General features: G+C 46.6%; 1 protein-coding gene across 6 annotated transcripts in view; it reads left to right on the forward strand.

Annotated features, from left to right (window-relative positions):
* Positions 1-13343, forward strand: part of TAPT1 (transmembrane anterior posterior transformation 1) — a 64933-nt gene extending 51590 nt beyond the window's left edge. For 4 of the 6 annotated variants that reach the window (XM_086404701.1, XM_086404706.1, XM_086404705.1 and 1 more), the window contains 4 exons: positions 244-312; positions 3313-3389; positions 5313-5473; positions 7651-8437. In XM_086404701.1, coding sequence (XP_086260827.1) covers positions 244-312; positions 3313-3389; positions 5313-5473; positions 7651-7868 — 525 coding nt within the window. In that variant the 3' untranslated portion in view covers positions 7869-8437. Of the gene's footprint in view, positions 1-243; positions 313-3312; positions 3390-5312; positions 5474-7650; positions 8438-13035 lie in introns of those variants that run through there. The other 2 variants (XM_086404703.1, XM_086404702.1) reach the window with 2 other exon arrangements.
* The last annotated feature ends 14456 nt before the right edge of the window (positions 13344-27799 follow it).

Raw genomic sequence — 27799 nt, forward strand, 5'->3', positions numbered from 1 at the left:
TTTCAGTATAGGTACTAGGGTCTCTTCTTACTCACAGTCTCACCTGTTGAGAATATTTGCTGGTGATGAGTGAATTGTACTTTTTTTTTTTAAGTTTGAAACATTTATTATTTTAATTAAGATAACAATAAGAAACATTACATGTGAGCACAGACAGCATTCCTGTACCTGATTTTTCTGATGAATTCTGCTTTTTAACTGCTTATTAAATCCCGTAAATCCCTTTCTCTTCTCTCTGTCCAGGCGTATACTGACTATAGTGACTCCGTGGCCCGGAGAATGGGGTTCATTCCGCTCCCACTGGCTGTTTTAGTAAGTCCATACGCTTTTTATGATGAGATGACCGTCATTAAAGAATATAAATAAATGGATTATCAGTCAGTTTGTTCTAAAATGACTTGATAGTAAAATTAAAGGTCCATGACTTAGAAGGAAATTTTGTTTTAAATTATAATATTTCCCTTTTGGATTTTGAGCCATTTAATGGATAAAAGATGTTAAGGCATATTTTACATGATAGCTTTCCTAACAATGAGAATATTCATTTTTGCTTATTCATTTGGCAGTGATTTTTCTTTTTGAATGGAAATACCTAGTGATAGGCGTTGAGTGGCCACTGTAACACATATTGGTGGAAGTATAAGTTGATCCAAGATTTCTAAAGAGCCCTGTGACCAGTATTATGCTTTGATGAAGTAATTCCAGTTCTAGGAATTTCTCCTAAGAAAACAGTCATGAAAGTCAAATGGTGATTTATAGGAAAGGTTATGCACTGCAGTAGCATTTATAGTAGTAAAAATTTGGCAACAGATGAAATAGATTAAATAAATACAGTATGCTCAAATGAAAAAGTATTCTGTATTCATTATAAGTACTACTTCTTAAATTTTTTTCCAAAGTTTTTACAAGGGAATTTTCTGCTGTTATACACAGGAAATATCATATATATTTTTAAATAATGGCACTGAAACTCGATTAAAAATATTAGTCATCAACTTCTGATATTTTAATGAATTGCTCAGAACAGCCTTGCAAATAGTTACTGTAATATTTAATTAGGGCTCTAATAATGTTAATTATGAAGATTTTGCTGGCTGCACTTATATTTTGTTGCATTCCTTTTTGGCTAACTTCTCACATCAAAACAAATGCAGCTGTCTTTTCACTGAAGGACATCTGAAGTTTTCCAAAGACGCAAAGTCTCATGGAAATGAAGAGATGTATAAAGACGTTTTGGTCATACTAACTGTATTTTTTACCAGCTTGCCTAACTTTTTTTTAGAGGATGAATGATTAATAGATTTAATGTTATTTAAACTTCAGCAGGACTCCCCAGATAAACACTTCTAAATGTTTTCAGTTGTGTTAGTACCTTGTTTTTATTATGTACAAATATGGCTTTCTTTTGCTTAGTGAAAGGAACACCTAGAATTTTGGAAAAACAGAAAATTCTGAAGAGTGAAATTATTTGTTAATGGTTTAAGAGATTGATAAAATAGAATTTAAGATTTTTCCTATGTTTTCTGCAACTGGAAAAAGGATACATACAGTCTGAGAATAAACCTAGGCTGCTTTTTTTTTTTAAGGATTAGTTAAGTGGCTGGATTAAAATGTGGCCCTGCTTTGCCAAATAGTAATTTGTCTAGTAACTTATTTACCAAAAAGTTCTGATCATAATTAGTATGAATTTTTAAAATTAATATCTTTAGATTTTTCATCAATCTTTATTTTTTAAGTGAGTCTTTATGGTTGTTATATTAGAAGATTTAAGTTTAGTTAATACTTGATTAGCAGAACACTTCTGGGAAATCTCCTGTAGTTTCAAAGGAGATTATGGAGCTACGTGCAGACCCGGGAGATTTTCTTCTGCACTGTTTTTCTCACTGAGCACCAGAGTGACAGCAGAGCTTTGGCAGAAATCTAGGGCCCCTGAGGAATAAACTGAGGCCTCAGTAACCCAGCCAATTCCTGCATTAAGGCCAAGAGTAGCAGTGTTTCCTTGTAAATGTTACTTTGAGTCCTAGAATGAGTTCATATCCAAGAAAAGTAGATCATATTAAGGTCTCAGGGAAATTAGACTTGGGACATACGTATCTTAAAGTTACCTAATAATATACTGGGTAAAAACGAAGTCATTGAAAGCTCCATTTGCTTTTCATATTTCTGAACAAAATTCTAGAACCATATTACTTTCTGTCACAAATGTTTGATGGCAGGTCATTTCCCCGTTAGAGACTGAGACAGACGTTTTATTAAATATATGTGACAGTTCATTCTGTCTAGCTCCTCCCAGTTGCTCTTTTATTAAAAGCATTTTAAAAATGTCATTTGAAATGTTCTTGTGTTATTTATGTAATGGAGACTCTTCCACTTGAGGATGACGTTACTGGATAAGGTTGGTTATTTCCCCTGATTTTCTGTTTTCACGTAGCAGTCCCCACGTACCCTAATATATGGGTACATTAAGCTGAACCTATAACATGTGTAAATGCTTTTCAGTGACAGATCCCATCAGATTTATTCAGCAAATGTCCAGAGATAGTGCTGTTACTCTTATGTTTTTGTGAGATAAGTAAGAAAATATAAGATCCCCTGGAGGAGGGCATGGCAGCCCACTCCAGTATTCTTGCCTGGAGAATCCCATGGACAGAGGAGCCCAGCAGGCAACAGTCCATAGCGTGCAAAGAGTCAGACACGACTGAAGCAACTTAGCAGCCGTAACTCTCCAAAAGAGAAATTTTCTGGCCTTTAAGTAATTAGTTTCGTGATAGTATTTAGTTTTGTTAAACAGTACACGCCTCCTGAGGGTTCCCCTTTCTCTCTCTCTCAGCAAGTCCTCGGGGCTCTTAGGGAGTCAGAGAACAAAGGACGGGAAGAGCAGGGAAGAGGGAGACGCCGCCAAGCGCTTCCAGCCCCGTGCGGGCGCGTGCAGCAAGATGAGTCCGTCTATGTGTTCCACAACAGTTTTTATTTTTAAACTTAACTAATTTGCATCTCTGTTAAGTACAGGCAAACATGATAGTCACGAGCTGGGTACAGTGTCTGACTTCAGAGTCAGCCGTTGAATTTGGCATTAGCGGGCATTTTAGATTTGCCCAAAGAATCTAAATCTACCATAAAAGGTTCCACAAGCAGCCAGGTTCTGATGTGAATCGACACGTCCTAGAACTGCTTTCTTGGGTTTAGACAGAGGCCACAGGAAGGTGCCCAGAGTGTTAAAGTCGGCGTGGAGAAACCTTCTTTTAAATATTATCCGATAACTCTATTGTGTTTTGTTTATGTGATTCGTTGTTTCGGTTTGTTTCTGGCTAGCTCATCAGAGTGGTGACGAGTTCAGTTAAGGTGCAAGGAATCCTGTCTTATGCCTGCGTCATCCTCTTCTATTTGGGGTAAGATGAACTGTTCTTTAATACGTTTTTGGCTATACAGTAAAGTGTAACTGCAAAGTGCTTCCCAGGTGGCGCTGGTGGTAAAGAACCTGCCTGCCAGTGCAGGAGACGTAAAGTGATGCGGGTTTGATCCCTGAGTCGGGAAGATTCCCCTGGAGGAGGGCATGAGCCACTGCAGTATTCTTGCCTGGAGAATCCCATGGACAGAGGAACCTGGCAGGCCACAGTCCTTAGGGTCGCACAGAGTCGGACACGACTGAAGTGACTTCACACACACACACACACACACACACACACACACACAAGTGCACAATGTGGTAGAAGTTAACAGCAACCAGGTCACAGCTGTCCTGGGATCTCCCTTGACAGCGTGTGTCCCCAGATGTATTTGTGACTCAGTTAAATTCTGGCTAAATTAAATATGCTATCTGGCAGAAGTATTGATGGCACTTTAGATTGTATTTTAATCTTTTAATGAAATCACTTACTTATAGTCCTCCTTATTTAAGGCTTAAGTTTCACCCATGTTTTCTTTTTATGATAAAATTTGCCATTACAATCAAATGTTGTTCTGTGTTTTAAAAAATGTTTTTTTCAACTATGTTTGCCACACTAATTATTAAGCACACTCTAGCCCTTGTCAGACAGTAAAGAATCTGCCTGTAATACATGAGATAATAATGGGTTCAATCCCTGGGTTGGGAAGATCCCCTGAAGAAGGAAATGGCAACCCACTCTAGTATTCTCGCCTGGGAAATCCCATGGACAGAGAAGCTACAGTCCACGGGATCACGAAGAGTCAGATACCACTGAGCACACGTGCGCGCGCGCGCACACACACACACACACACACACACACACACACACACACATCAATGTGAAGAGTTTTCTGTTTTTGTTTTTTCAGAATTTTTGCCAAATTTATTTCAAATGCCTAAAAATATTATGTACCTTTTGGCCCAGAAATCCCACTTCTGTAATAATAGAAGCAGCATGTTAGAAGTAACCTAAGTAACCCAAAATTGAAGGCTTTGGGGGGCTCTGTTATATGATGGCCAGCACAGTGAAGTTTTGTGATCCCGTCACGGTCAGCTCACTGAGGAGCACCGGTGGGTCGGGAGAATGTTCCGGATGTATTGTCATTTACAGCAGTGGTGGTCATACAGCAGAACTGGTTGGCATTTCTGTGTGCCCAGCACTGTTCTGCAGAGAAGGCAATGGCAGCCCACTCCAGTGTTCTTGCCTGGAGAATCCCAGGGACGGGGGAGCCTGGTGGGCTGCCGTCTGTGGGGTCGCAGAGTCGGACATGACTGAAGCGACTTAGCAGCAGCAGCAGCATTCCAAGCGTCTTACCGAAATCACCCCTTTATGGATTAACTCGTTAGGAAATTCACTGAGATCCACACAGTCCTGAGCAGTGGAGTCAGGACTTGAACCCACACGCTCAGCCCCCAGAGTCTCTGCTCCGGCTGTAAGCGCCAATCCCCCACCACCTTCTTAAGGACACCCGGTTTCTGGAGAGTGAGAGGTACAAATAGATATCTGTTCAGAGCACAGATGACTGCAGGTTCGTACCCCAGATGTCGTGTGGTCTGCACTGCAGTGGGGTGCTCTAAGTTTTGTTGTTGGTTTCCATCTGCGTTTGCTAAATGTAAGACAGTACATGTTAGACAATTTAGCACCAGGTAAGACTTCTAAGTATAATTTGTTCTTATAGTGAAACCAAGGAGTTTTTTCAAAAATGCTTCCCTGGGGTAAAGAAGCCTCCAGAAACTCAGGGTTTGCATGAGGAACTGGTCCTGTGGCCCCCGGGTGGTCCTCCATCCCTTCATCTCCCCTTCTCACCAGCCAAGCTGGGGGTGGCTGGGCCCCATGTGCAGAGACGGACCCCAGCAGCACGTGGTGGTTTCTTCCTGGTTTTAGGTTGATCTCCCTGAAAGTCCTGAACAGCATTGTCCTGCTGGGGAAATCCTGCCAGTACGTGAAGGAGGCCAAAATGGAAGATAAGTTGTTTAACCCTCCCCCGGCCAGCGCTCCCGGCAAACCGTCCAGTAAATCACAAAACAAGTGTAAATCCTCCCAAGGTGGGTTTGGCTCTCTGTTTATCACCTCTGTGAATCATTACCTAAAGAATCAGTTGTCTGAACTCTCCATGATAAAAAATCACCTTTGAGCAGCACTTTAAAGACCAGATTTTGCTTTGCTCAGCTGTGGATTTCTAGCGTTTATGCTGAGATCTCATCGCAGGCGCCCCTGGGGAAGAGCTCCGAGCCTTTTCTGTTTGTCCCTTGTTCAGTAGGTGGTCGTCGGGCACCTGGTACCTTGCGGGCCCAGGGATAGCTGGGCTGCAGACGAGATGGTCAGGGGGAGAGCAGGTGGATACGCACCGTGTCGTCGGGGAGAGGGAAGCAGGGGGAGAGCAGGTGGACATGCACCGTGTCGTCGGGGAGAGAGAAGCAGGCTTGCGGGAGGACAGATGGTCAGGGGAGAGCAGGTGGATACGCACCGTGTCGTCGGGGAGAGGGAAGCAGGCTTGCGGGAGGACACGTTGGGTGGGGCTTCCCAGCTGTGAGGGCCTGGGGTGCAGGCTGCACATGCAGAGGCTTCAGGCAGGAGCAGCAACAGCCAAGGAGGCCAGAGGGCCCCGACCCCAGGGGAGAGGGACTGGGGGGTCTGAGAGCCCTGACCCCAGGGGAGAGGGACCGGGGGTGGAGGGTGCTGAAAGCCCCGACCCCAGGGGAGAGGGACGAGGGGGTGCCGAGGGCCCCAACCCCGGGGGAGAGGGACTGGGTGGGGGAGTGGGGTGGCAAGAGGCTGCCCAGGGCTCCTGTGGCTCTCGTGAGCGCCTCGGCTTCTGCCGCGTGGGAAGGGGCCGTTGGAGAGAGGGGGGCCGGGATACAGGGTCACTCTCAGTCTCTGTGGGAAATAGACTCGGGAAGGTGAGCCCAGGAGTGGAGGCCAGCGGGGAAACGCCCAGCTCGGCGCACAGGTCACCGTGGGAACGGCGGGAGAACAGATTCCGGGTGCATCACCAGGAGCACAGGGCTTGCTGGCGAGGTCATGCCCTGGAGAGAGCACTTAAGGATGGTCCCAGGATTTCTGGCCTGGAAGATTTGCAAGAATGACTGGGGCTTAATTGTTGTCAGTGGACAGCAGTTCCACGTCCACATGAGTATTTATTCAGATGACTTTCAGTTTAAACGATTTACTCTTCCGTGCCTGTGCCAGGTGGTATATGAGACACTGGAGCTACAGAGGTAAATAAATCAAGCTTGGGGACCTCACAGACTGACAGAGGAGACAGCAAGAGAGGCTGATCCAGATCGGAGAGCAGTGGGGTCATAGAGGGGACGGGAGGAGGGGGTCCTTCCTGGAGCTGGTGAGGCCTGAACTGAATCCCAAAGTGCGAGAAGGAGTAGGACCTGGTGTGCGGGTGGAGCTCGTCAGGCAGGGGACCTGCGGGGGTCCACAGTGAGGCGGCAGAGCAGAGACACGGGTCAGTGCCCGAGCGCGGCGTGTGCCCATGAAGGGGCAGGAGTGAGCCCGCAGGTGAGGCTGCGACAGGGCGGAGGGGTGCCAAGCGCGGCACCGTGCCCCTCTCTCCATCGTGGCCCTGTGCGTGTCCGCGCCCGTCCAGTCCTCCGTCTTACCCAGGCACCATTTGTGGGGTGTCACTCTTAGCCCGATGACGCTGCTCAGGTAAGGGCTGCATGTACGATTCAGAGATGGGTGGGTCCAGGCCCCCAGACTCTGGATCCCCATGGCCGTTTGGGGTTTTGTTCATTGGTGTGTTTTTAATCTCCGATCTGAACTTCCTGGAGGTAAAATGCCGACTCTAACTACCGTGACCACACACGAGAGGCGGAGTGGTCTCGAGTCTGCTCAGCCCTGCTGTCCTGGGTGGGAGTCAGTGTTTCAGGTCCGCAGCAGTCTTCTTAGGGCCTGCTTGTGTAGGAAGATGCTGCGACACAGGAGTTCTGATTTTCCCCACGTCCGCTAACAGTGCTATTTGTGGGCCATAGTCCACATTACACTGTCATATACAATTTTGGATGAGAAAACGGAAATAGTATAGCCTCTTGAGTTTCACTGTAAGCTATAGGGTTTATACAGCATGCTGTTAATATTAGGCTATGATTTGCTTTATCCGAAAGCACGGACAGTCGACCCTTCTTTTCAGTCCCACTGTATCGGAAAGCTTGTGGTTATGGTAGGCTGGCGGGACACCCTTTTCTGATTGAACGGATCTGTTTTTCCGCAGAAGAAACCCTGTCTGCCTCAGTCACCAGCCAGCCCACTCATCAGAAAGAAAATGCGATCCCGCTGCTTGTGACGAGCAGCTCTGATCAGCTTCTGACCACCCCGGATGGCGACGAGAAGGACATAACACAGGAGAACTCGGAACTGAAACACAGGTCCTCAAAGAAAGATCTGTTAGAGGTAGACAGGTTCACAATTTGTGGAAATCGAATTGACTGAATTCCGGAGCTCCGGGTGCCAAAGACGCAGTCCCGGGGCCCCAGAGGTGGTGCCCCCTGGACGGACAGATGCTGAAGACGGCACTTAAATATTTATTTAAGAACTTAACTTATTGACGGAAAGCAAATCTTAGTGTCCTTCTTCTGGTCACGTGGTCTGGCTGAAAGTCAGGTCACACAAGGCAGCCAGCAGTGACCTCCAGCCTCGAGCCCTTGGACAGATGGATGGCTCAGGAAGGGTCCCTCCTGCTTGGAGAAGCTGCAGAGTCACCTTGGGGCCCGCGGGAGCGACCCCACCACCCCCTCCGCTCCGTCACTCTGTGCTTCCAGAGGGTGGGATTCCACCTCGAGTCTTCCTTGGTGTCGGGATGCGCTGGAGACGGTGGAGTTCTCACACGATGCTCCATTTCCAGCCTCATTCTGTTCCCACAGTTTTCAAACTTCATCTGCCAAAGCATTAAAAAAAAAAAAGATAACGATAATTAAACTTAAGATAAATGTTCTTACCACCAGAATACTCTTTGAAGATGTATCTGAATTAATCAGAATAAAAAGCTACCTTAAATGAGACATGATGGATAGTAGCATTTTATAGAGGGAAAGAAAAACAAACCCTTAAGCCAGTTTATTTAAAAAATATGAATGAATGAAGGTTTGCATCACAGAAAATGTTTCCTAATTTTTCAGCTTTACTCTTCACAGCCAAACATGAGCTGTGTATTGTGTAGTTGCAGTGGATAAAATAGGAATTCCCCGACAGAAAGGCACTTTTATACTGAGAAAAGCAGAGCAGTATTCATTTTCAGGTAGAGTTAACTGGTTTCCCTTTCAAATTGATTGCTTCTTAAGTTGTTACCGTTAAAAAGGTTTGGTGTTAAACAGGCTGAGGAACCATCAGAGGACAAAATTCAAAGGTATCCACTTAACTGGGTTTTTCAAGTCCCAGTTTTAAAGTCAGCCTTGTGTGGGTGGGGCATCATCTTGCTCGGGCTCCTAGAAAGAACTGGTCTGCCCGTCTGTCTCTCTGCCTGTGTGCCCACACCTGGCCCGGATCTGTGCTCTGGAGGTGGGCAGGCTGTGTTGGGAAAAGGAAAGGAGGCGTTTGGGGTGTGCGGGTGGCCGTCTCGGTGTGGACAGGGGCTTGTGTGGGGAGCAGCCAAACGGTGCTTCTTGGTTTTGTTTGAGATCAAGATTCCATTTCTGTTTAATTACCAGTCTATGGCCCACATCACAGGACAAGTTCTTTTCCACCACATTTTATCTTGAGGAGCCTTTCTGCATTTTTATAAAGATTTTCCAGGGTCTAATTTCAGAATGTCCAGATGTTGCCTTTAACTGTTAACTTCGTTTGATGTTTTCATTTGAAGTTCAGCTCTTGTGCTGATATTCCCCGCATGTGGTACAGCAGAAGGTAAATTTTAGCTCATTTGTCTTATCTCCTGGGTGAAACATAAAGTAGGCTTTAATGCTTTGACTCGTTCCTCTGAAAAATAAAAACAAATTTTAATGTTGCATTAAAGCTAAAGGAATCTGAAGATGATTGTTCACATAAGAAAGAAACAGGAAATAATACAGAATTGCTTTTGGGAAACTAGGAAGTACTTTAAGTTAAAAATGAAAGACTTGAAATTGCTTTGTGTATGTTTCAGTGAAGGCTCATATTAGAATTATTATTGTGTTATTGTTTTTCCACCTTCTCTTCACCACCATAAGGAATAGTGTCCACGAGGAATGGAAATAGCTTGGGGAAACCTTTGCCAAACAAAGTCCTGATCAGAACAAAAATATGATGTGGGTATATCTTTCAGTTCAGCTTGAATGATTCTGTAACTATGCTGTCATTTTGGGAAGTTTTTTTTTTTTTTTTTGCAGAATATATTGGGAGTTTGGACTGATGTTCATTTCCTCTGTTAAAATGGCATTCAGTACTAATTTTATAAGTGCATCTTGTGTGAAACTCAATAAATTCGATTTTATAATCTTTTTTTAAAACGGCCACTGAATTTATTTTAATTATATTGACTGCTATATTTGGTGGAGTGAATTTCCCACTCTGTAAGAATTTCCTTCCAATTCACAAGTGACAGGACTGTCTAATTTTAATTACTCTTTTGGTTTTAATGGGAGAAAAATGTTTGATTTCTTACCTTTGGAGAGAGAGATAATTAGAAAGTGTTCCGTCAGAAATGTTCCTACCATCCCTGGTCACTCAACAGCGTTGTGTGCTCAGCTGCTAAGTCATGTCTGACTCCTTGCGACCCCATGGACTGTAGCCCACCAGACTCCTCTGTCCATGGGATTTCCCAGGCAACAATACTGGAGTGGGTTGCCATTTCCTTCTCCAGGGGATCTTTCCCACCCAGGGATCGAACCTGCTCAATAGTGCTCGTTGTCCACCAGCATCTTCTGTGGCTAAGCAGAGTTGTAGCTGGGCACCTGCCTGCTTCAAGGGGGACTGCTTTCCCGGGCCCTTCTTGCTGTTATGAATACATGGGGTCAAATGACAAATTCTCACCAGGAGCTGGAAGCTGAAGGGTATGTGTCATCATGGGTCTCCTCCAGCTCTCCGCTTCCCACCAGCTGGAACCCGGAGGTGTACCTTCGCCCTAGCCAGGCAGGTGAAGGCACAGGGCTCGCTGGATGGCAGAGCCTGGGGTGGGGAAAAAACCCAGGTCTCTGAATGCCTCTGGGAAGCAGAGTTGCCCGTTAACTTGGATCAATCAGCACAGACTGAACATGCTTTCAGTTCTGAGCCACTGAACTGGGAGGGTCTGCGTTGCAGCCCCCTGTGCTGTGTGAAGTCACATCAGTCGTGTCCAACTCTCTGCGACCCTATGGACTGTAGCCCTCCAGGCTCCTCTGTCCATGGGATACTCCAGGCAAGGATTCTGCAGTGGGTTGCCATGCCCTCCAGGGATCTTTCCCACCCAGGGATCGAACCTGCCTCTCCTAAGTCCTGCGTGGGCAGGCTGGTTCTTTACCACTAGCATCACCTGGGTGGCCCATTAGAACTCACATTCACATGGAAATCTGAAAGGGCCTATTGATAGAGATCCTCGCATCAAAGGAGTGGATGTTAGACCTCACCTCCCAAACACGTGCTTCTGAAAGTACACTGGGTATTTGCTATTGATTGTCGGGAAAAGGGAAAAGATAAAACGACTACACCCCACTTACTCAGAGGTCAGACTCCCAGCTCATCTCATTCTGGGTGAGAAAACCTTAAGTGTGTCTTTAATACACTTTAAACATTAAGTGGAGAAGTCCTCTTTGTTCGTATACTCTAGGGAAGGTGGGCTTCCCAGGTGGTTCAGTGGTAAAGAATCCGCCTGCAATGCAGGAGACACAGGTTCAATCCCTGGGTCAGGAAGATCCCCTGGAGAAGGAAATGGCAACGCACTCCAGTGTTTTTGCCTGAGAAATCCCATGGACAGAGGAGCCTGATAGACTACAGTCCACGGGGTCTCAAAGAGTCAGGCACAATTTGGCGACTAAACCTAACTACAGGGAAGATGTGCCTTGCCCCGTGTCTCAGGCCACTGTATAGGAAGAGTAGATCATGAGAACAGCCTAACAGCACAGAGGACTGGAAAGAAAGGGCGTCAGTATATCAAAAGAGTCTCAGAGCCGCGATCATCTGGCAAACGGTGCCACGCACACACGTGATGGCTGCAAATACTCCAGTGTTAGGTGGGAGCAGACACCTCTGATGCTTTAGATTAGGCTTAATCTGATTAAGGAGGAACGTGTACCACAGAGACCGGAAGTTGTTAAAAAGAAATTGGCTTTCTAAGGCAGTTTGCTGTATCAGAGGAGTTTCCTTAAGAACAGCTGGTGCTCAGCAGGTGTTGTACAAGTTTGGACTTGCTGTTGTGAATGTCAGTAAGAAAAGAAAGACTTCACACACCAGCAACTGAGTAAAAGACACGTTTTGGCTTAGCACAGTAAACTTGCCTTTGAAGTCGTTTGATATTTCAAGTGAAAAAGAAGGGAAGATGTCTGCACGATTTATTTTGCTTTTCACTTACAACTTTGGCAGGTGAGGAAGCTGAGGGTCTTGAGAATACAGTTGGCGCCTTTTTGAGGGAATTAGGTCAGGTATTACTGACTGTTTAAGCTCTTGAGGAGTGAATCACCTCCAAAGTGGGTGCTTTTGAAACTGCAATTATTTCCAAGAAGGAAATTTTCATTTCATTGTAGATATGTCTACATAAAGATGTAAATACTGGGGAAAGTCAGAGATCGCTATCTTGTCAGGATTAACCAGATAAAGTGAAACCCAACAAAAATGCATAAATAGCTTGTCAGGCTTGATGTAAAATAGTCATGGCTCAGCCCCTGCGCACGCATAGAACTGAAAAAGCTGTGCTCTCAGCTCAGAGTTTATCAGCAGTCTGGCAGGGACCGCTTGCCGAGGTAAAGGGCTACCATAACATAGCTGCCGCTCCCGGCAGAACATCTAATTCTGATGGGCTCCACCGTGCCCACTGTAGCCCTGGCATCTTGTACAATTCCTGGCACATGGATGCAGCCAATACATGTTTATTGGATGAATAAACCTGGGAGTCATTCAGGAGGTTCATTTAGGCTTCTTTGAAAATAGAAGAAATTAAATGTATAAAAAAAAAGAAGGGCGATTCAGAAATGAACGAAGGAAGGAAGAGCATAGCATGTTTGCAACACAGAGCTTTATTCACGGAGACATGCATACCTGAGTGCCTAGAGGGTGCCAGCTGTCATGCTCAAAATACCTGAAAAAAACAGCTTTATCCTGGGGGGGATTTAGAGAAGGGGACAGGCTAGGTCTTACAGAGCTTTTAATGCCTTACCAAGAATCTCAGATTCCAACCTGTAGGCAATGAGAGGCAATTAAGGGAGTTTGTGTTTTTTTAATTGTTTTAAACCACTGTGTGCTAAGTAGCTTCAAGTTGTGTCCAACTCTTTGCAACCCCTTGGACCCTCCTGGTTCCTCGGTCCATGGGATTCTCCAGGCAAGAATACTGGAATGGGTTGCCACGCCGTACTCCAGGGGATCTTCCCAACCCAGGGATCAAGCCAGCGTCTCTTAACGTCTCTTGCATTGGCAGGCGGGTTCTTTACCACTAGCGCCACATGAGAAGCCCTTAAAACACTATGGTTTATTATAATTAATTAATTATATATTTCAGGAGTACAGCATTATAGTTCAATACCTATATATACCAGAGTGATCACCGCCTGTCAAATGAGAAGATAAACGGAAAAGAAAAAACTGCAAGCATACCTCGTTGTACTGCATTGCACAGATACTGCACTTTTTACAAATTGGAAGTTTGTGCCCCACAACAAACAAGTCTAGCAGCACAATTTTTTCCAGCAGCATTTTCTCTGTCTCTGTATCACATTTTGGTTCTTAAAATATTCTAAACCCTCCCTCAGGAAAAAGACGCAAATGAAGGTTAGCATTTTTTAGCAATAAAATATTTTTTAAATTAAATTGAGGTATATACTTTGGGCTTCACAGATGGCTCTAGTGGTAAAGAACCCGCCAGCCAGTGCAGGAGATACAAGAGATGCTAGTTCGATCCGTGGGTCGGGAAGAGCCCCTGGAGCAAGGCATGGCAACCCACTCCAGTATTCTTGCCTGGAGAATCCCATGGACAGAGGAACCTGCTGGGCCACAGTCAACAGAGTCACACACAGCTGGACACGACTGAAGCGATTGAGCACACACACACCCACACATATACATTACTTGTTTTCTTAAGACCATGCTATTGCACACTTAATAGATTGTAAGATAAGCATAATTTTATATGCACTGGGAAACCTGAACTATTTGAGTCCCTTTATTGTAATGGGCTTCCCTGATGGCTCAGAGGTAAGGAAATCGCCTGCCAATGTAGGAGATGTGGGTTCCATCTAGGAGGAAGATCCCCTCCTGGAGAAGGAAATGGCAACCCACTCTGGTATTCTTGCCTGGGAAAATCCCATGGACCGAGGAGCCTGGCGGGCCACAGATAGAATTCATAAGAACTGGACACAACGTAGTGGCTAAACAGCAGCAACTTTATTGTGATAATTGGATTTGGCGGTGATCCAGCACCCAATCTGCAATATCTTCTCAAAGGTGTCCCCATGCTTTGTAAACTACAGAGTGTTCCGAAACTTGTCCCAGATCCCACATGTTGCACCGTCAGACCACAGAGTTAAAACCCTCTCCTAACTAGAAAGCTGTTCTCTCAACCCCGGTGCTCTGCTGCTTTGGGAAGAGGGCAAAGCAGAGGCAGAGACCCCTTAAGGAGGCAACTGGTTCATTCACGCCAGAGTAGCAAGACCTAAGGGGAGCAGGGTGTGGTGACCTGGTGGATGTCTAGGATGTTCACCCAGCCAGGAAGCCCAGGGAGGGCTGTCTGGCTGTGCGGTGTTGTCGGGGGCTTCCTCTGTGTGACACTGCGAACCTCTGTCTACTCCTCTGTTGACTGGGCTTGATAATATTGTCAGGGCTGTTGGGAGGAATGGGCAAGATAATGCATCTAAAACTCCGTTTGCAAATGAAAAACACGGTACAAGTCCAAGTTGTGCTGACCCAATGCCTCGCGGCCCAGACAAGTGGTCCTCAAGGCGTGGTCCCAGAGCAGCAGCATCTCACCACCTGGCAACATGGAAATGCAGATTCCTGGGCCCTGCCCAGCCCTGTTGAATCCAAAACTGGAATCTGTTTTCACAGATCTCCAGGTGATTGTCGTGCATGATCAAGTACAAGAACCCTTGGCCTAGAGCCATCACGGTGTAGGATGTGGACCTTAAATTATGGGGCCAAAAACAACTCCAGCTGCTCTTCCCAAGGTAAAGGTTGAAAAGACTAAGATAGAATTGGTGGGCGGGGCCAAGGGGGGCGGGCAGGGGGGGCAAAGAAGGTTCTTTGGTGGTGGTTGTTTAGTCTCGAAGTTGTGTCCAACTCTTTTGAGACTCCATGAATGGTAGCCCACCAGGCTCCTCTGTCCATGGGATTTCCGAGGCAAGAAAACTGGAGGGGGTTGCCATTTTCTTCTCCAGGGGATCTTCCCGATCCAGGGATCGAACCTATGTCTATTATATCTTCTGCATTGGCAGGTGGATTATTTACCACTGAGCCACCAGGGAAGCCCAGGGTTCTTTAGCATATGCTTACATTTTATTTTAAATCTGCACTTTACTGATGCTTGCTCAAGGGGCAGCTGGACTAGGCAAAGCAGGCCTGACCCAGGGGCTTCCAGGTCTTCAAGCCCCAGCACTCCACCGACTGCTCCCTCGAGGCTCTGTGGCCAACCTCTGGCAGTAGAACTTTTCAGATGAGTCACGCAGACATCACAGAGCACGGGGTCGAGATATCACTCCCAAGTCTTAATCACCAAAGCTGAGGAAGAGAGAAAGGGCACACAACCCATTAAGCTGTCCAAGTGCATGCGTGTGTGCTAAGTTGCTTCGGTCCTGTCTGACTCTTTGCGACCCCATGGACTGTAGCCCACCAGGCTCCTCTGTCCATGGGACTCTCCAGTCAAGAATACTGGAGTGGGTTGCCATGCCCTTCTCCAAGGGGTCTTCCTAACCCAGAGATCAAACCCGTGTCTCTTACATCTTCTGCATTGGCAGATGGGTTCTTTACCACTAGCATTACCTGGGAAGCCCTAAGCTGTGCAACTGGGCATCAAAACCCTTTGTGGAGAAATGTCTATGTCGGTTCTTCTGCCCATTTTTTGTTTTTGTTTTGTTTTTGTTTTTTATCGAGTTGCATGAGTTGTTTATATGTTTTGGAAATTAATCCTTCGTCAGTTGCTTCAGTTACAAATATTTTTTTCCATTCTGAGGGTTGTCTTCTCATCTTATTTATTGTTTCCTTTGCTGTACAAAAGCTTTTAAGTTAATTAGGTCCCATTTGTTTATTTTTGACATATATATACTACTATGTATAATATTTAACTTCTATGCAGAGTACATTTAACTTCTGTGAGAAATGCTGGGCTGGAAGAAGCACAAGCTGGAATCAGGATTGCCGGGAGAAATATCAGTAACCTCAGATATGCAGATGATAACCACCCTTATGGCAGAAAGTGAAGAGGAACTAAAAAGCCTCTCGATGAAAGTGAAAGTGGAGAGTGAAAAAGTGGGCTTAAAGCTCAACATTCAGAAAATGAAGATCATGGCATTTGGTCCCATCACTTCATAGCAAATAGATGGGGAAACAGTGGAAACAGTGTCAGACTTTATTTTTTTGGGCTCCAAAATCACTGCAGATGGTGACTGCAGCCATGAAATTAAAAGACGCTTACTCCTTGGAAGGAAAGTTATGACCAACCTAGATAGCATATTGAAAAGCAGAGATGTTACTTTGCCAACAAAGGTCCGTCTAGTCAAGGCTATGGTTTTTCCAGTAGTCACGTATGGATATGAGAGTTGGACTGTGAAGAAGGCTGAGCGCCAAAGAATTGATGCTTTTGAACTGTGGTGTTGGAGAAGACTCTTGAGAGTCCCTTGGACTGCAAGGAGATCCAACCAGTCCATTGTGAAGGAGATCAGCCCTGGGATTTCTTTGGAAGGAATGATGCTAAAGCTGAAACTCCAGTACTGTGGCCACCTCATGCAAAGAGTTGACTCATTGGAAAAGACTCTGATTGGGAGGGATTGGGAGCAGGAGGAGAAGGGGACGACAGAGGATGAGATGACTGGATGGCATCACTGACTCGATGGACATGAGTCTGAGTGAACTCCGGGAGTAGGTGATGGACAGGGAGGCCTGGCATGCTGTGATTCATGGGGTCGCAAAGAGTTGGACACGACTGAGCGACTGAGCTGAACTGATAATACAGATAACTAATGAAAACCTATTATATGGCTCAGGTAACTCTACTCAGTGCTCTGTGGTGACCTAAATGGGAAGGAAATCCATAAAAAGAGGGGATATAGGTATACGTATAGCTGATTCACGGATGTTGAAGTTGAAGCTCCAATACTTTGGCCACCTGATGAGAAGAGACAACTCGTTGGTAAAGACCCTGCTGCTGGGAAAGATGGGGAGCGGCAGAAGATGAGATGGTTAGCATCACTGACTCAATGGGAGTCTGTGAAACTCTGGGAGATAGTGAAGGACAGGGAAGCCTGGCATGCTGCAGTCCATGGGGTCACAAAGAGTTGGACATGACTGAGGGACTGAACAACAGCAATAGCTGACTCACTTCACTCTGAAGCACAAACTAACACAATGTTGTAAAGCCACTATCAGTTCAGTTCAGTCACTCAGTCGTGTCCAACTCTGCGTCCCCATGGACTGCAGCACGCCAGGCTTCCCTGTCCATCACCAACTCCCGGAGCTTGCTCAAACTCATGTCCATTGAGTCAGTGATGCCATCCAACCATCTCATCCTCTGTTGTCCCTTTCTCGTCCTGCCTTCAACCTTTCCCAGCATCAGGGTCTTTTTCAGATCAGATGGCCAAAGCATTGGAGTTTCAGCTTCAGCATCAGTCCTTCCAATGAGTATTCAGGACTGATTTCCTTTAGGATGGACTGGGATCTCCTTGCAGTCCAAGGGACTCTCAGGAGTCTTCTCCAACACCACAGTCCAAAAGCATCAATTCTTTGGCACTCAGCTTTCTTTATGGTCCAACTCTCACATCCATACATGACTACTGGAAAAACCACAGCTTTGACTAGACAGACCTTTGTTGGCAAAGTAAAGCCATTATACTCCAATAAAAAATTTTTTTTAAATCCTTTGTAGGAGATCGGTCCCCTCTGGGAGCAGCCCTGCTGTTCTGGGAGCCTCAACACAGCAGGGCAGGTTACAGCTTACTCTCCAGTGGAGAAACCAGACAGTGATCTTGAGAACAGCTGAGTAGTTCAGCAGGTGGTGGGTGAGGGTGCCATAGAGAAAGCCAGGTAATGTGACAGGGGTGGGATGCTTTCATGAAGCTGGATGGTCAGGGAAATCCTCTAAAAGGTGACATGTGCAATGTGACCTCAGCTGGTAGGAACCTCATTCAGGCAGAAACCAGCAAGTTCAGAGTTGCAGAGGGGAGAGCGAGCAGGGTATAGTCTACCCACAGAAAGAAGATGGTAGGGCTTCAGGGTGGGGGTGATGGTGGGGACAGGTGGCAGCTTGAAGTGTAGTAAAAGGTGGGATGGGGGGCAGGGGTCCCGCTCAGCCAAGCCCAGGAACCAGGAGGAGCTAGGATGTTCCTGGTTTCAGGACCAGGCAAGGGGTCAGGATGTTGCATTTTCCTGCTGGGAAATGAAGGACCTGTGAAGGACGGGTCCCAGGCAGCTAGTGTGGAATCAAGGACATCAGCAAGGGGGTGGTTTTTATGGAATAAACCACACTGGGGAAGCCCTAGAGTTGGGCCAAGGCAGGGCCAGGAGCAACCCCCAGGCTGACCTCGCTCTGTCTCCACCTCGGAAGGACAAAGGAGCACCCCGTACCCCCTGCAGGAACCTGTAAAGCTCCATTGGCCATACTGACACGGAGCAGAGGACTCAGTCTAGGCTTCCTCCTGCTTTGTAATGTCGGCACTTCGGAGGAGGTAAAATCAGTCTGTGTCTGATTTTCTGTTTCTCACCAGGTTATGTTGTGATGAGTGGCCTCTGGGTCTGCTAACCTTCTGAAATGACTGCCCAGGCAGGCTGGGACCCGGTCACCAGCCCAGAGTGGAAAGCACATTTGCATTACAGGAAATGGAAGGCAACACCCCTAGAGCCCCCAGCTGAGTAACAGGAACCCGGGCTCAGCTCCCCTGCTGTTGGGACTACACTGAGAACTGGAAAAAAAGAAGCCGGTGGCAGGGTGACATCAAGCCATGCAGTTTCAGATTCAACCCATATTTACATGGAAATCACAGCAACAAAGAATATGACTTTCCCTCGCAAATATGGGTGTTCATTTCTCCTTCAAAGGTAATGCTTTTAAAAGATGGTATAGGTCCTAGAAGATGGGATTTTGCCTCAAAGAGGCTCTATCAGGCATCCAACCTCTGTCCCAGGGCAAGTTGCTTGTACCCTGATGTCATACAGCAAGAGCTATAGTAGTAATAAGAATAAGAATGATTTATTTTAGAGCAGTATTTAGGGCTTCCCAGATGACTCAGTGGTTGGTAAGAATCTGCCTGCCAATGCAGGAGACACAGGACACAAGTTCTGATCTCTGGGTTGGGAACAGCCCCTGGAGGCGGGCATGGCAACACACTCCAGTATTCTTGCTGGAGAATCCCATGGACAGAGGAGCCTGGTGGGCTACAGTGTCCATAGCGTGGCAAAGACTCAGACACGACTGAGCAACTGAGCATGCACACAAGCCATCATACAAGGCCCTTGTGATTCATAGCTCATCTAATCTGCTCAATATGCCTGTACAGTCCCCATTTTGCAGATGTGGAAACTGAGGCTAAGAGGGTTTTTCTCAACAGTCACATACGTTGGGAAAAACAGGACCAAGATTTTAAAGGCTGGTCCCTCTGATGGCAGAGCACCAGTCCTTCACAATAGCTCGGTGTTCAGACCCCAGGGCAGCCCTGCATGAGAGCTCTTCCCAACAGGCGCAAGGCTTTTTTTTTAAATCAAGGAGTTTTCCGGGACTTCCCTGGCAGTCCAATGGAATACTGTGCCTTCTAACCCAGGGGGTGCGGGTTGAACCCCTGGTGGAAGAGCTAAGATCCCACATGCCTCACGGCCAACATAAAACAGAAGCAACATTGTAACAAATTCAATAAAGACTTTCAAAATAGTCCACATTTTTAAAAAAAAAAAAGAAAAGTAGTTTGCTAACAAAAGCATGAGTACTGAAACAGACTTTCCATTCCTCCAGACCTCTTTTCGGTTCACGTTTTCCGGTTCACACTCTCATATGATTCTAATTCTCCAAAGCCTGGCTTCGCTGAGTGCTATTTTTTTAACTTGGATTAGAAGTGGATTGTTCCAGTTCTGCTTCTTGTTGTTGAATCACCCTTGTTTTCCTCCCCAAGGAACCAAGACAGTGTGAGGCGTGATGGCGTGGCTTTATGTGATGGTGGGCACTTTTCCAGGAGTCTCTCCTTGGTCTCTCATCCAGCCCTCCACGGTGGGTCCTGATGTCCATGTACCAACTGGGAAACCAAGGCCTTAGTTTTCCAAGAGTTTGGATGCACGTGCCAGGACCAAGGAGCAAGGCTCGCCACTACTGGTTAGTCACGTGCTTGCTAAACACGTGGAAACAGCAGGTCCTGCACGGCTCTCTCTGTGCTCAGGAAGGAGGGTGGGGGTCCCCGTCCATTCTTGAACAGTGGTAAGTATTTTAAACCCTTATGTTAGTTTCAATCTTCAGGTAATAGACAACATTCATTATAGAAAAAGGTGGAATGACTTCCCTGGTGGTCCAGGGGCTAAGGTTTCAAGCTCCCAAGGCAGGGGTCCAGGGTTCAATCCCTGGTCAAGGAACTAGATCCCACAGACCACAACTAAGAGTTTTCGTGCCACGGCTAAAGATCCCACATGCTGCAACGAAGACCTGGGGCAGCCAAATAAATGAGTGAGTAAAATAAACATTAAAAAATAAAAAGGGGGAGAGGAATGTCCATCATTTCACTGTCTGATTTGGTGCATGTTCTTTCAAATTGTTTCTGATCATATACACACAGGTGTAGGTTTCTACATGTGAATGCATTTCCATGAGGCTCTACATTCCTGGTTTACAACAGGCTTCATTTCCTTCACATGGGGTGGACGTTTTTCCATGGCAACGATTTAAGATATTTTCAAGGGCTGCATAGAATTCCGTATACAGCCATATCATAATTTGTTTAATTCCTTCCTTTGGTTGGACATTTGATTATCTCCTTAACATAAATTCCAAGAGCTGGAATGCCTTGGACAAAGGTTCCAAACGAATTTTGTTGTAGTTGTGAAGCTGGCTTCCAGAGGCACTGTGAGCACACCAGAAGCCCACCCTCCCTCCAGCCACGGGCTGGATGGCTATTCTCATCCTTGCCAGCCTTACCCTTGGATTGTGGCCCACCGGACTCCTCTGTCCTCAGTTCATGGGATTTCCAAGAGTACTGGAGTGGGCTTCCATTTCCTTCTCCATAAAAAAGGGTATTTACTGTTAAGAGTGAGATTAAATATTTTAAATATATTTATTAGATGTTTCATTTTAGTGACGTGTATTCATATCTTTATTTATTTACTGGTATTTAGTTACAAACGGGTCTGGGAGATGGAAACCTGAGAGCCTCGTGTTTGGCCTCCACCAGTGATTCGGGAAGTTTTTGATGGAGGCCTGTAATGGGAGGCACAGCTGACCCTTGAATGACATGGGGGCTCGGGGCACCCACCTCCTTGCAGTCAAAAATCTGTGTCTAACTTTATAGCAGGCCTTCTGAATCCACCCTTCCACATCCTTGGATGCAACCAACCAGGGACTGCGCGGGACTATAGTAGTGTAGTAGTACTGGGGCTTTTCCAGTGGCTCAGTAGGTAGAGACTCTGCCTGCAATGCAGGAGACAAAGCACACATGGGTTTGATCCCTGGGTCAGAAGGGTCCCCTGGAGAAGGAAATGGCAACCACTCCAGGATTCTTACCTGAAAAAATTCCGTGGACAGAGGAGCCTGGTGGGCTACAGTCCAATGGGCTGCAAAGCATGGGACATGTCTGAGTGACTAAGCACAGCACAGTCGTCATATTTATTGGGAAAAAAAAAGAAAAGTGGAAGTGAAGTCACTCAGTCAAGTTCGACACTTTGCAGCCCCATGGACCTGCCAGGCTCCTCCGTCCACAGAATTCTCCAGGCAAGAATACTAGGGTGGATGCCATTCCCTTCTCCAGGGGATCTTTCCAACCAGGGATTGAATCCGGGTCTCCTGCATTGCAGACAGAGTCTTTACTGTCTGAGCCGCCAGGGAAGCCCTAAAGTGTTAGTCGCTCAGTGTCTGATTCTTTGTGACCACATGGAATCCATGTATAAATGGACCCACACAGCTCAAGCCCATGTTGTCCAAGGGTCAACCGTACATGGCACATTGAAACCAGTGCAGCACATAGATGTAACTAAAAAGTAAAATTTCGCCAAATAATACTTACCTTCACTCTGATTCATGCAAAAATAGTCTCTAGATGCTAGTCACACTAGTAAGCTGATTTCATAATCTTGTGATAGATTGTGTCCATAGTTTGAGAAACACCAGCTTACTCCCAGCATAATCAACTGCCTGGAGGATATTGGCTCTGAACAAAATCAAGGTTTCAGTAACACAGAAAAGAAGGTAAGGAGGGACTTCCCTGGTGGGCCAGTGGTTAGGGCATCACCTTCCAATGTAGGTGGTGCAGGTTCCATCCCTGGTCAGGAATCCCACATGCCTAAAAACTAAAATATCAAACAGAAGCAATATTGTAACCAATTCAATAAAGACCTTTAAAAAAATGGTCCATATCCCTCACCCAAAAAAAAAATCTTTTAAGGAAAAACGTGGGGAGAGACTTCCCTGGTCGTCCAGTAGTTAAGAATCCAACGGCCGATGCAGGGGACACGGGTTCGATCCCTGATCTGGGATGATTCCACGTGCCGTGGGATAACTAAGCCCCTGAACCACAACTACTGAGCCCCCTGCTCTAGCGCCTGTGACCCATAACAAGAGAAGCCACTGCAGTAAGAAGCCTGCACACTGCAATTAGAGAGTCGCCCCCAATCGCTGCAACTAGAGGAAGACCACGTTGCAACCAAAACCCAGTGCAGCCAAAAACAAACTTTTTAAATTGTGTTAAATATTTTAAAATAGGGGAGGAGACCTCAGGTAGACATCTGAGCCAACATCAGTCCTTGAAGGCTGGGCAGGTGTGCACACGTGAACGGGTGTGAACACGTGAGCCCCAGGAGAGCAACAGGGTGAGTGAAGAGAGGGATGCAGGAAGGCGAGTGTCCAGCGCCAGGGGGCTGGGTTCTGGGACGGCCGGAAGGAGGCTTGCTGGGGAAGTTTGAATGCCGCCTGCCCTGGAGGCCGTGATGGCCAGGCTTCAGGAGAGCCTCCTCCAGGCTGTCTTAGCCAGTCAGGCGGCTGTAACAAATTATCTAAGATGGGGTGGCTTAAAGGACGAATCTTCCTCAGTTCTGGAGGCTGGTAGGCCAAGGCTGGGGTGCCAGCAGATCTGGTCCGATGAGGAGCCTCTCCCGGGCAGGCAACCATCTTCGGGAAGAAGAAAGAGGAGAGAACACTTTCTCTCCTGTCTCTCCTGATAAGGGCGCCATGATGGCTAATTTAATGTGTCAGCTTGACTTGGACTACAGGCACACAGGCAACTGAGACAACGTTGTTTCTTGGCGTGTCTGTGGAGTGTGGGGGCGGGGGCGGGTAGTGTTTCCAGAAGAGCTTAGCGTTTGAATCAGAAGAGGAATAAAGGGATCCCACCCTCTACAAGTGTGGCAACATCATCTAATCTGTTGAGGGTCTGAAAAGAACAAAAGGGGGAAAAGAGGGTGAATTCTCTCTCTCCCTAATCTGGGGCATGCCATCTTCCCCTGCCCTCGGACATCAGCGTTCCTGGTCCCCAGGCCTGCAGACAGAGGGACTTAAAACCAGTAACTGCCCTCCCCACCCAGTTCTCAGCCCTGCAGCCTTGAACTGAATTTGACCCTCAGTTCCTGATTCTCCAGCTTGCAGAGGGCAGACTTTGTGACTTCTTGGCCTCCCTAACCAGATGAGCCAATTCCCAGAATAAATCTCCTCTTGTATATAACTGTATGTTTCCTATGGGGCTTCCCAGATGGCTCAGTGGTAAAGAATCCACCTCCAATGCAGGAGATGCAAGTCTGATCCCTGGGTTGGGGGTTAGAAAGATCCCCGAGAGAAGGAAATGGCAACTTACTCCAGCATTCTTGCCTGATTAAATCCCATGGACAGAGGAGCCTGGAGGGCCACAGTCAATGGAGTCACAAAGAGTTGGACACAACTGAACGACTAATCAACAACTAAACCAATGTCTCCAATTGGTTCTATTTCTCTGGAGAACCCTGACTGACACGGCACTAATTCCATCCATAAGGGCACCACCCTCATGACCTAATCACCTCCCAAAGGTCCCCCCTCCTAATAGCACCACACTGAGACTACGTTTCAACATATGAATTTGGGGCAAGGCCGGGGAGTGGAGTGGTGGGCGGACACAAAGACTCAGTCCAGAGTGAGGAGACTTATCCTTGGGCAGGAGTTCTCGTCTCGGATACCCAGCGTTCTTTCTTCATTTCAGGGTAGCAGGCTCATCCTCCTCAGGTCTAGTCACCAAGTCCAGTGGTGGTTCTCCAGGTGTGTTCAAGCTTCACCTATTTCTCTGCACTCTTTTTTTCACGTGGGATAAGTTTTCCTTGAGTCTTCTTAAGCACACCGTCCTCACAATCCTCCCCAAATGTCCAAATGTCATTGGACATTTCTCCGGTGGCTAAGGACAACCGTGCCACCCAGGAGTCGTACTCAGCGGGGCCCGTATCATCTTGAGTCGTGGTGTACAGAGCTGATCTGGTGAACTGAGACCTGCTGGGACAGCACGGGCTGTCAGTAGCATGGGCTGTCAGAAAGGATGCTCACAGCATCCTTTCATTTCCCTCCATCGTGGTTTCCCCAAAAGACTGAGGACACAGCAATTGGTCCCCATTCTATCCCGATCAGGCTCAAGATTCCCAGTTCTCCAAAGAAGAGCTTTGCTCAGTTCTGTTGTGTTCAGGGATAAAGCATCTGTGTTTCTACCTGTGATTTGGGTCCATGCCATCAGAGGGTGCTTCATCAAACCTTTGATCATGTCACATCCTGGGTCCTGCCTCCTGTCAATGTGGACTGTCAGCCTCTTTGTCATCAAGCAGATGCTTGGTGATGATGGATAGAAAAACCGATCCCTTTCTTATGATGCCTCTGGGACTGGATTATGCTCGTAAGGGAGAGATCACCTAACAAATTATCATGGACTCTGCAAAAGTACACACTCCCTACACAAAGGAATCTTCCTGAAAGGGAATCTTAATTCATTACCTTCCACTCATTCATTCATTCACTCAACAAACCAAGTGGGAAGTAGAATCCCAAAGAATCACTTGTACTGCACTGCATTGCCTGTAAGAAATAGCCCTCTGTGATTCACCGTGGTGTGTATTGGGATGCTGCTAGACTATGTCTGTTTCTATATGCTACTTTGATGGATTAGTTGCTAAGTCGTGTTTGACTCTTTCGACCCCATGGACTGTAGGCCACCAGGCTCCTCTGTCCATGGGATTCTCCAGGCAAGAATACTGGAGTGGGTTTCCATTTCCTTCTCCAGGAAACTTTCCCAACCCAGGAATAAAACCTGGGTCTCCTGCATTGCAGGCAGATTCTTTACCAACTGAGCTACAAGGGAAGATATATATGCTACTTTGAATCCTTGTTAAGTGGTCATCAATAAAGAATTAATGAACAAAGAAACAAAAATCACCATTCTCTGGTGAACTTGGGCTCCCTGGACATAAGCTGAGAGAAGAATCTGATGTGATCATGACATAACCTTGCATTTGTGTAGGACTTAATACTTTCTGGATTTGTTCTCCTCAATTATCTTTATATAGATGACATAGGTTTGACTACACCCATGTTTCAGGTGGCCAGCGCAGCAGGTAGGGATCAAAAGTGATCAATGCACAGTTTGAGGGGAAAAAGAAACTAGAGACAGAAATAAAGTTTTAAGATAGGACCAGGGGACTCAAGACCTCTTGGATCAAGAGCCCTGTTCCTCGGAGCTCCATCACGTTTATTAAGTATCTTGGCAAGTGGAAAGTATCTGTTGTGTTATGATGAAGTCAGCCTCTTGTGTCCCCAGTCATGTCTCCCATTTTATTGATTACTTTAAACTATCTCTGTTATTTTCTTGTATCAGGGGTATCACCTCGCTGGAGATCATAGACCCACATATGCCTTGGGAAGACGTCTTGGTGTGTGCACAAGCGGCATTCTGAACTCCACACTATGTTTTTCCTTAGCTTAGCAGGGCATGACGACCCCAACTAATCCACCCAATGTACTTTTATTTGGGTTATGCTGTATTGCTATATTTTGCTTTTATTCTTTTCCCATGGTGATTTTCTCATGGCTTAGCCAGAGTAACAGGCGGCTGACTATTAACCCCAGCACCTGCCAATGCAGGAGACATAAGAGACATGAGTTCAATCCCTGAATGGAGAAGATCCCCTGGAGAAAGGCACGGTAACGCACTCCAATATTCTTGCCTGGAGAATCCCATGGACAGAGGTCTACACAATCCATAAGGTCGGAAAGAGTCAAAGACCACTGAAGTGACAACATGCATTCTCATGTTTCAGAGTAGGAACACCAGACCAGGGAAGGCAGACAACTTCCCCTCCAGGTGACACATCTGGCTGGTGATGGAGCCAGGACTCTCCAAGATGCAGCCCTGTGTCCGCAGCCACAGGTTTGCCCCACCCTCCCCCTGAGCAGGACACTCTGCTGCCACTGCAAATTAAATTCCTCTGATTTTCTAATTAAAATGGCATTAATTAGCTCTGCCATTTTAACACAGATGACTGATATGGATGCCGTCTTTCCTTCACTTTGCGAAAGTCCTTTGCTTCAGTTTGCAAAAGAGGACTATGCAGTTACGCCACAAGACAGCCCCTACCCACCTGTCCCCAGCAAGCTGCACACCGACTTTGAAAAGCTGAAGCCAAACCTCAGTGTAGACGAACTACCTGAGACCTAGAACTTTCGGTCTCTGTGTTCCTGAACTTAGTCCAAACTGACAAGACCAGCCTCCCAACCTTGTTGCTGTTTTGTGCACTAAGTTGCTTCAGTCGTGTCCGACTCTATGCAACCCCATGGACTGTAGCCCGCCAGGCTCCTCTGTCCATGGGATTCTCCAGGCAAGAATGTTGGAGTAGATTGCCGTGCCCTTGTCCAGAGGATCTTCCCAACCCGGGGATCGAACCCATGTGTCTTACATCTCCTTGCACTGGCAGGCAGGTTCTTAACCGCTAGCACCAACTGGGAAGCCCAACTGCTGTTTCGATCAAATGATAAAAAGCCTTTATTTTCAAAAAGCAATGTACAACTCACCCAGAGCCTGCATACCGCAGTTTCATTGGATGTTCAGGGCAACTGGTGAGGTTGAACCACAGAACACTAGTTTGTATTGACGGGGTGCTTCTTCCCAGGTCTGGACTCTCCGCTCACAGAGTGGGGGTGCTTAGCTCATTCCTTCTGCACGTACCTTTTCTGAGCTGGGTACTCTCACAAGATACTCCTTTTTCTAGATAAGACTGACTTCAGATAAAAGCTGCAAGTTCAGAGGAACACAGGAAGGGGCGGAGGCAGCATTCAAACCCAAGCAGTCTAGCTTCAGACCTGACTGAACCACCAAGCTGTTCACTCCATCTGTAGCCTTTCTGCAGCCCTGGGGCTGTGTTTACCCCTTGGATCATGATCATGTGCTGAGAGCCGGTGGAGCTGGCAGAAAGTGGAGGGTCACAGAATTGTCCTCTCCTATGGGTCCCAGAGGGCATGGACACCCACCCGCTGGCTCAGTCCCGGAGGCTGAGGGGTGCAGAGAAAGAAACTCCCTTCTGTTGCTGGCCGGCTTGACATCAACCAGAGGGCTATGTCCTTCCACACACTATTTTAATTCTTCACCGCAAGAAGCACACTCTTTTATTTTTATTTAATGCTTTAATTTATTTATAAATTGACATATAGTTGATTTACAGTGTTGTGTTAATCTCTGCTGTACAGCACAGCGATTTGATTATACATTGTATGCATTCTGGTTTAATAATCTTTCCCATTAGGGTTCATCACGGGACATCGACCATAGTTCCCAGTAGAACTTGCTGTTTATCCATTCTGCACGTTTGCATCAAATCTCAAACTCCCACTCCCCTCCCCCTCCCCTTTGGCCACCACAGTCTGTTCCTTACGTCTGTGAGTC

The sequence above is a fragment of the Bos grunniens genome, chromosome 6 (genome assembly GCF_055505025.1).
Source record: "Bos grunniens cultivar Pamir isolate PY7600 chromosome 6, Bosgru_T2T1.0, whole genome shotgun sequence".
Classification (NCBI taxonomy): Eukaryota; Metazoa; Chordata; class Mammalia; order Artiodactyla; family Bovidae; genus Bos; species Bos grunniens.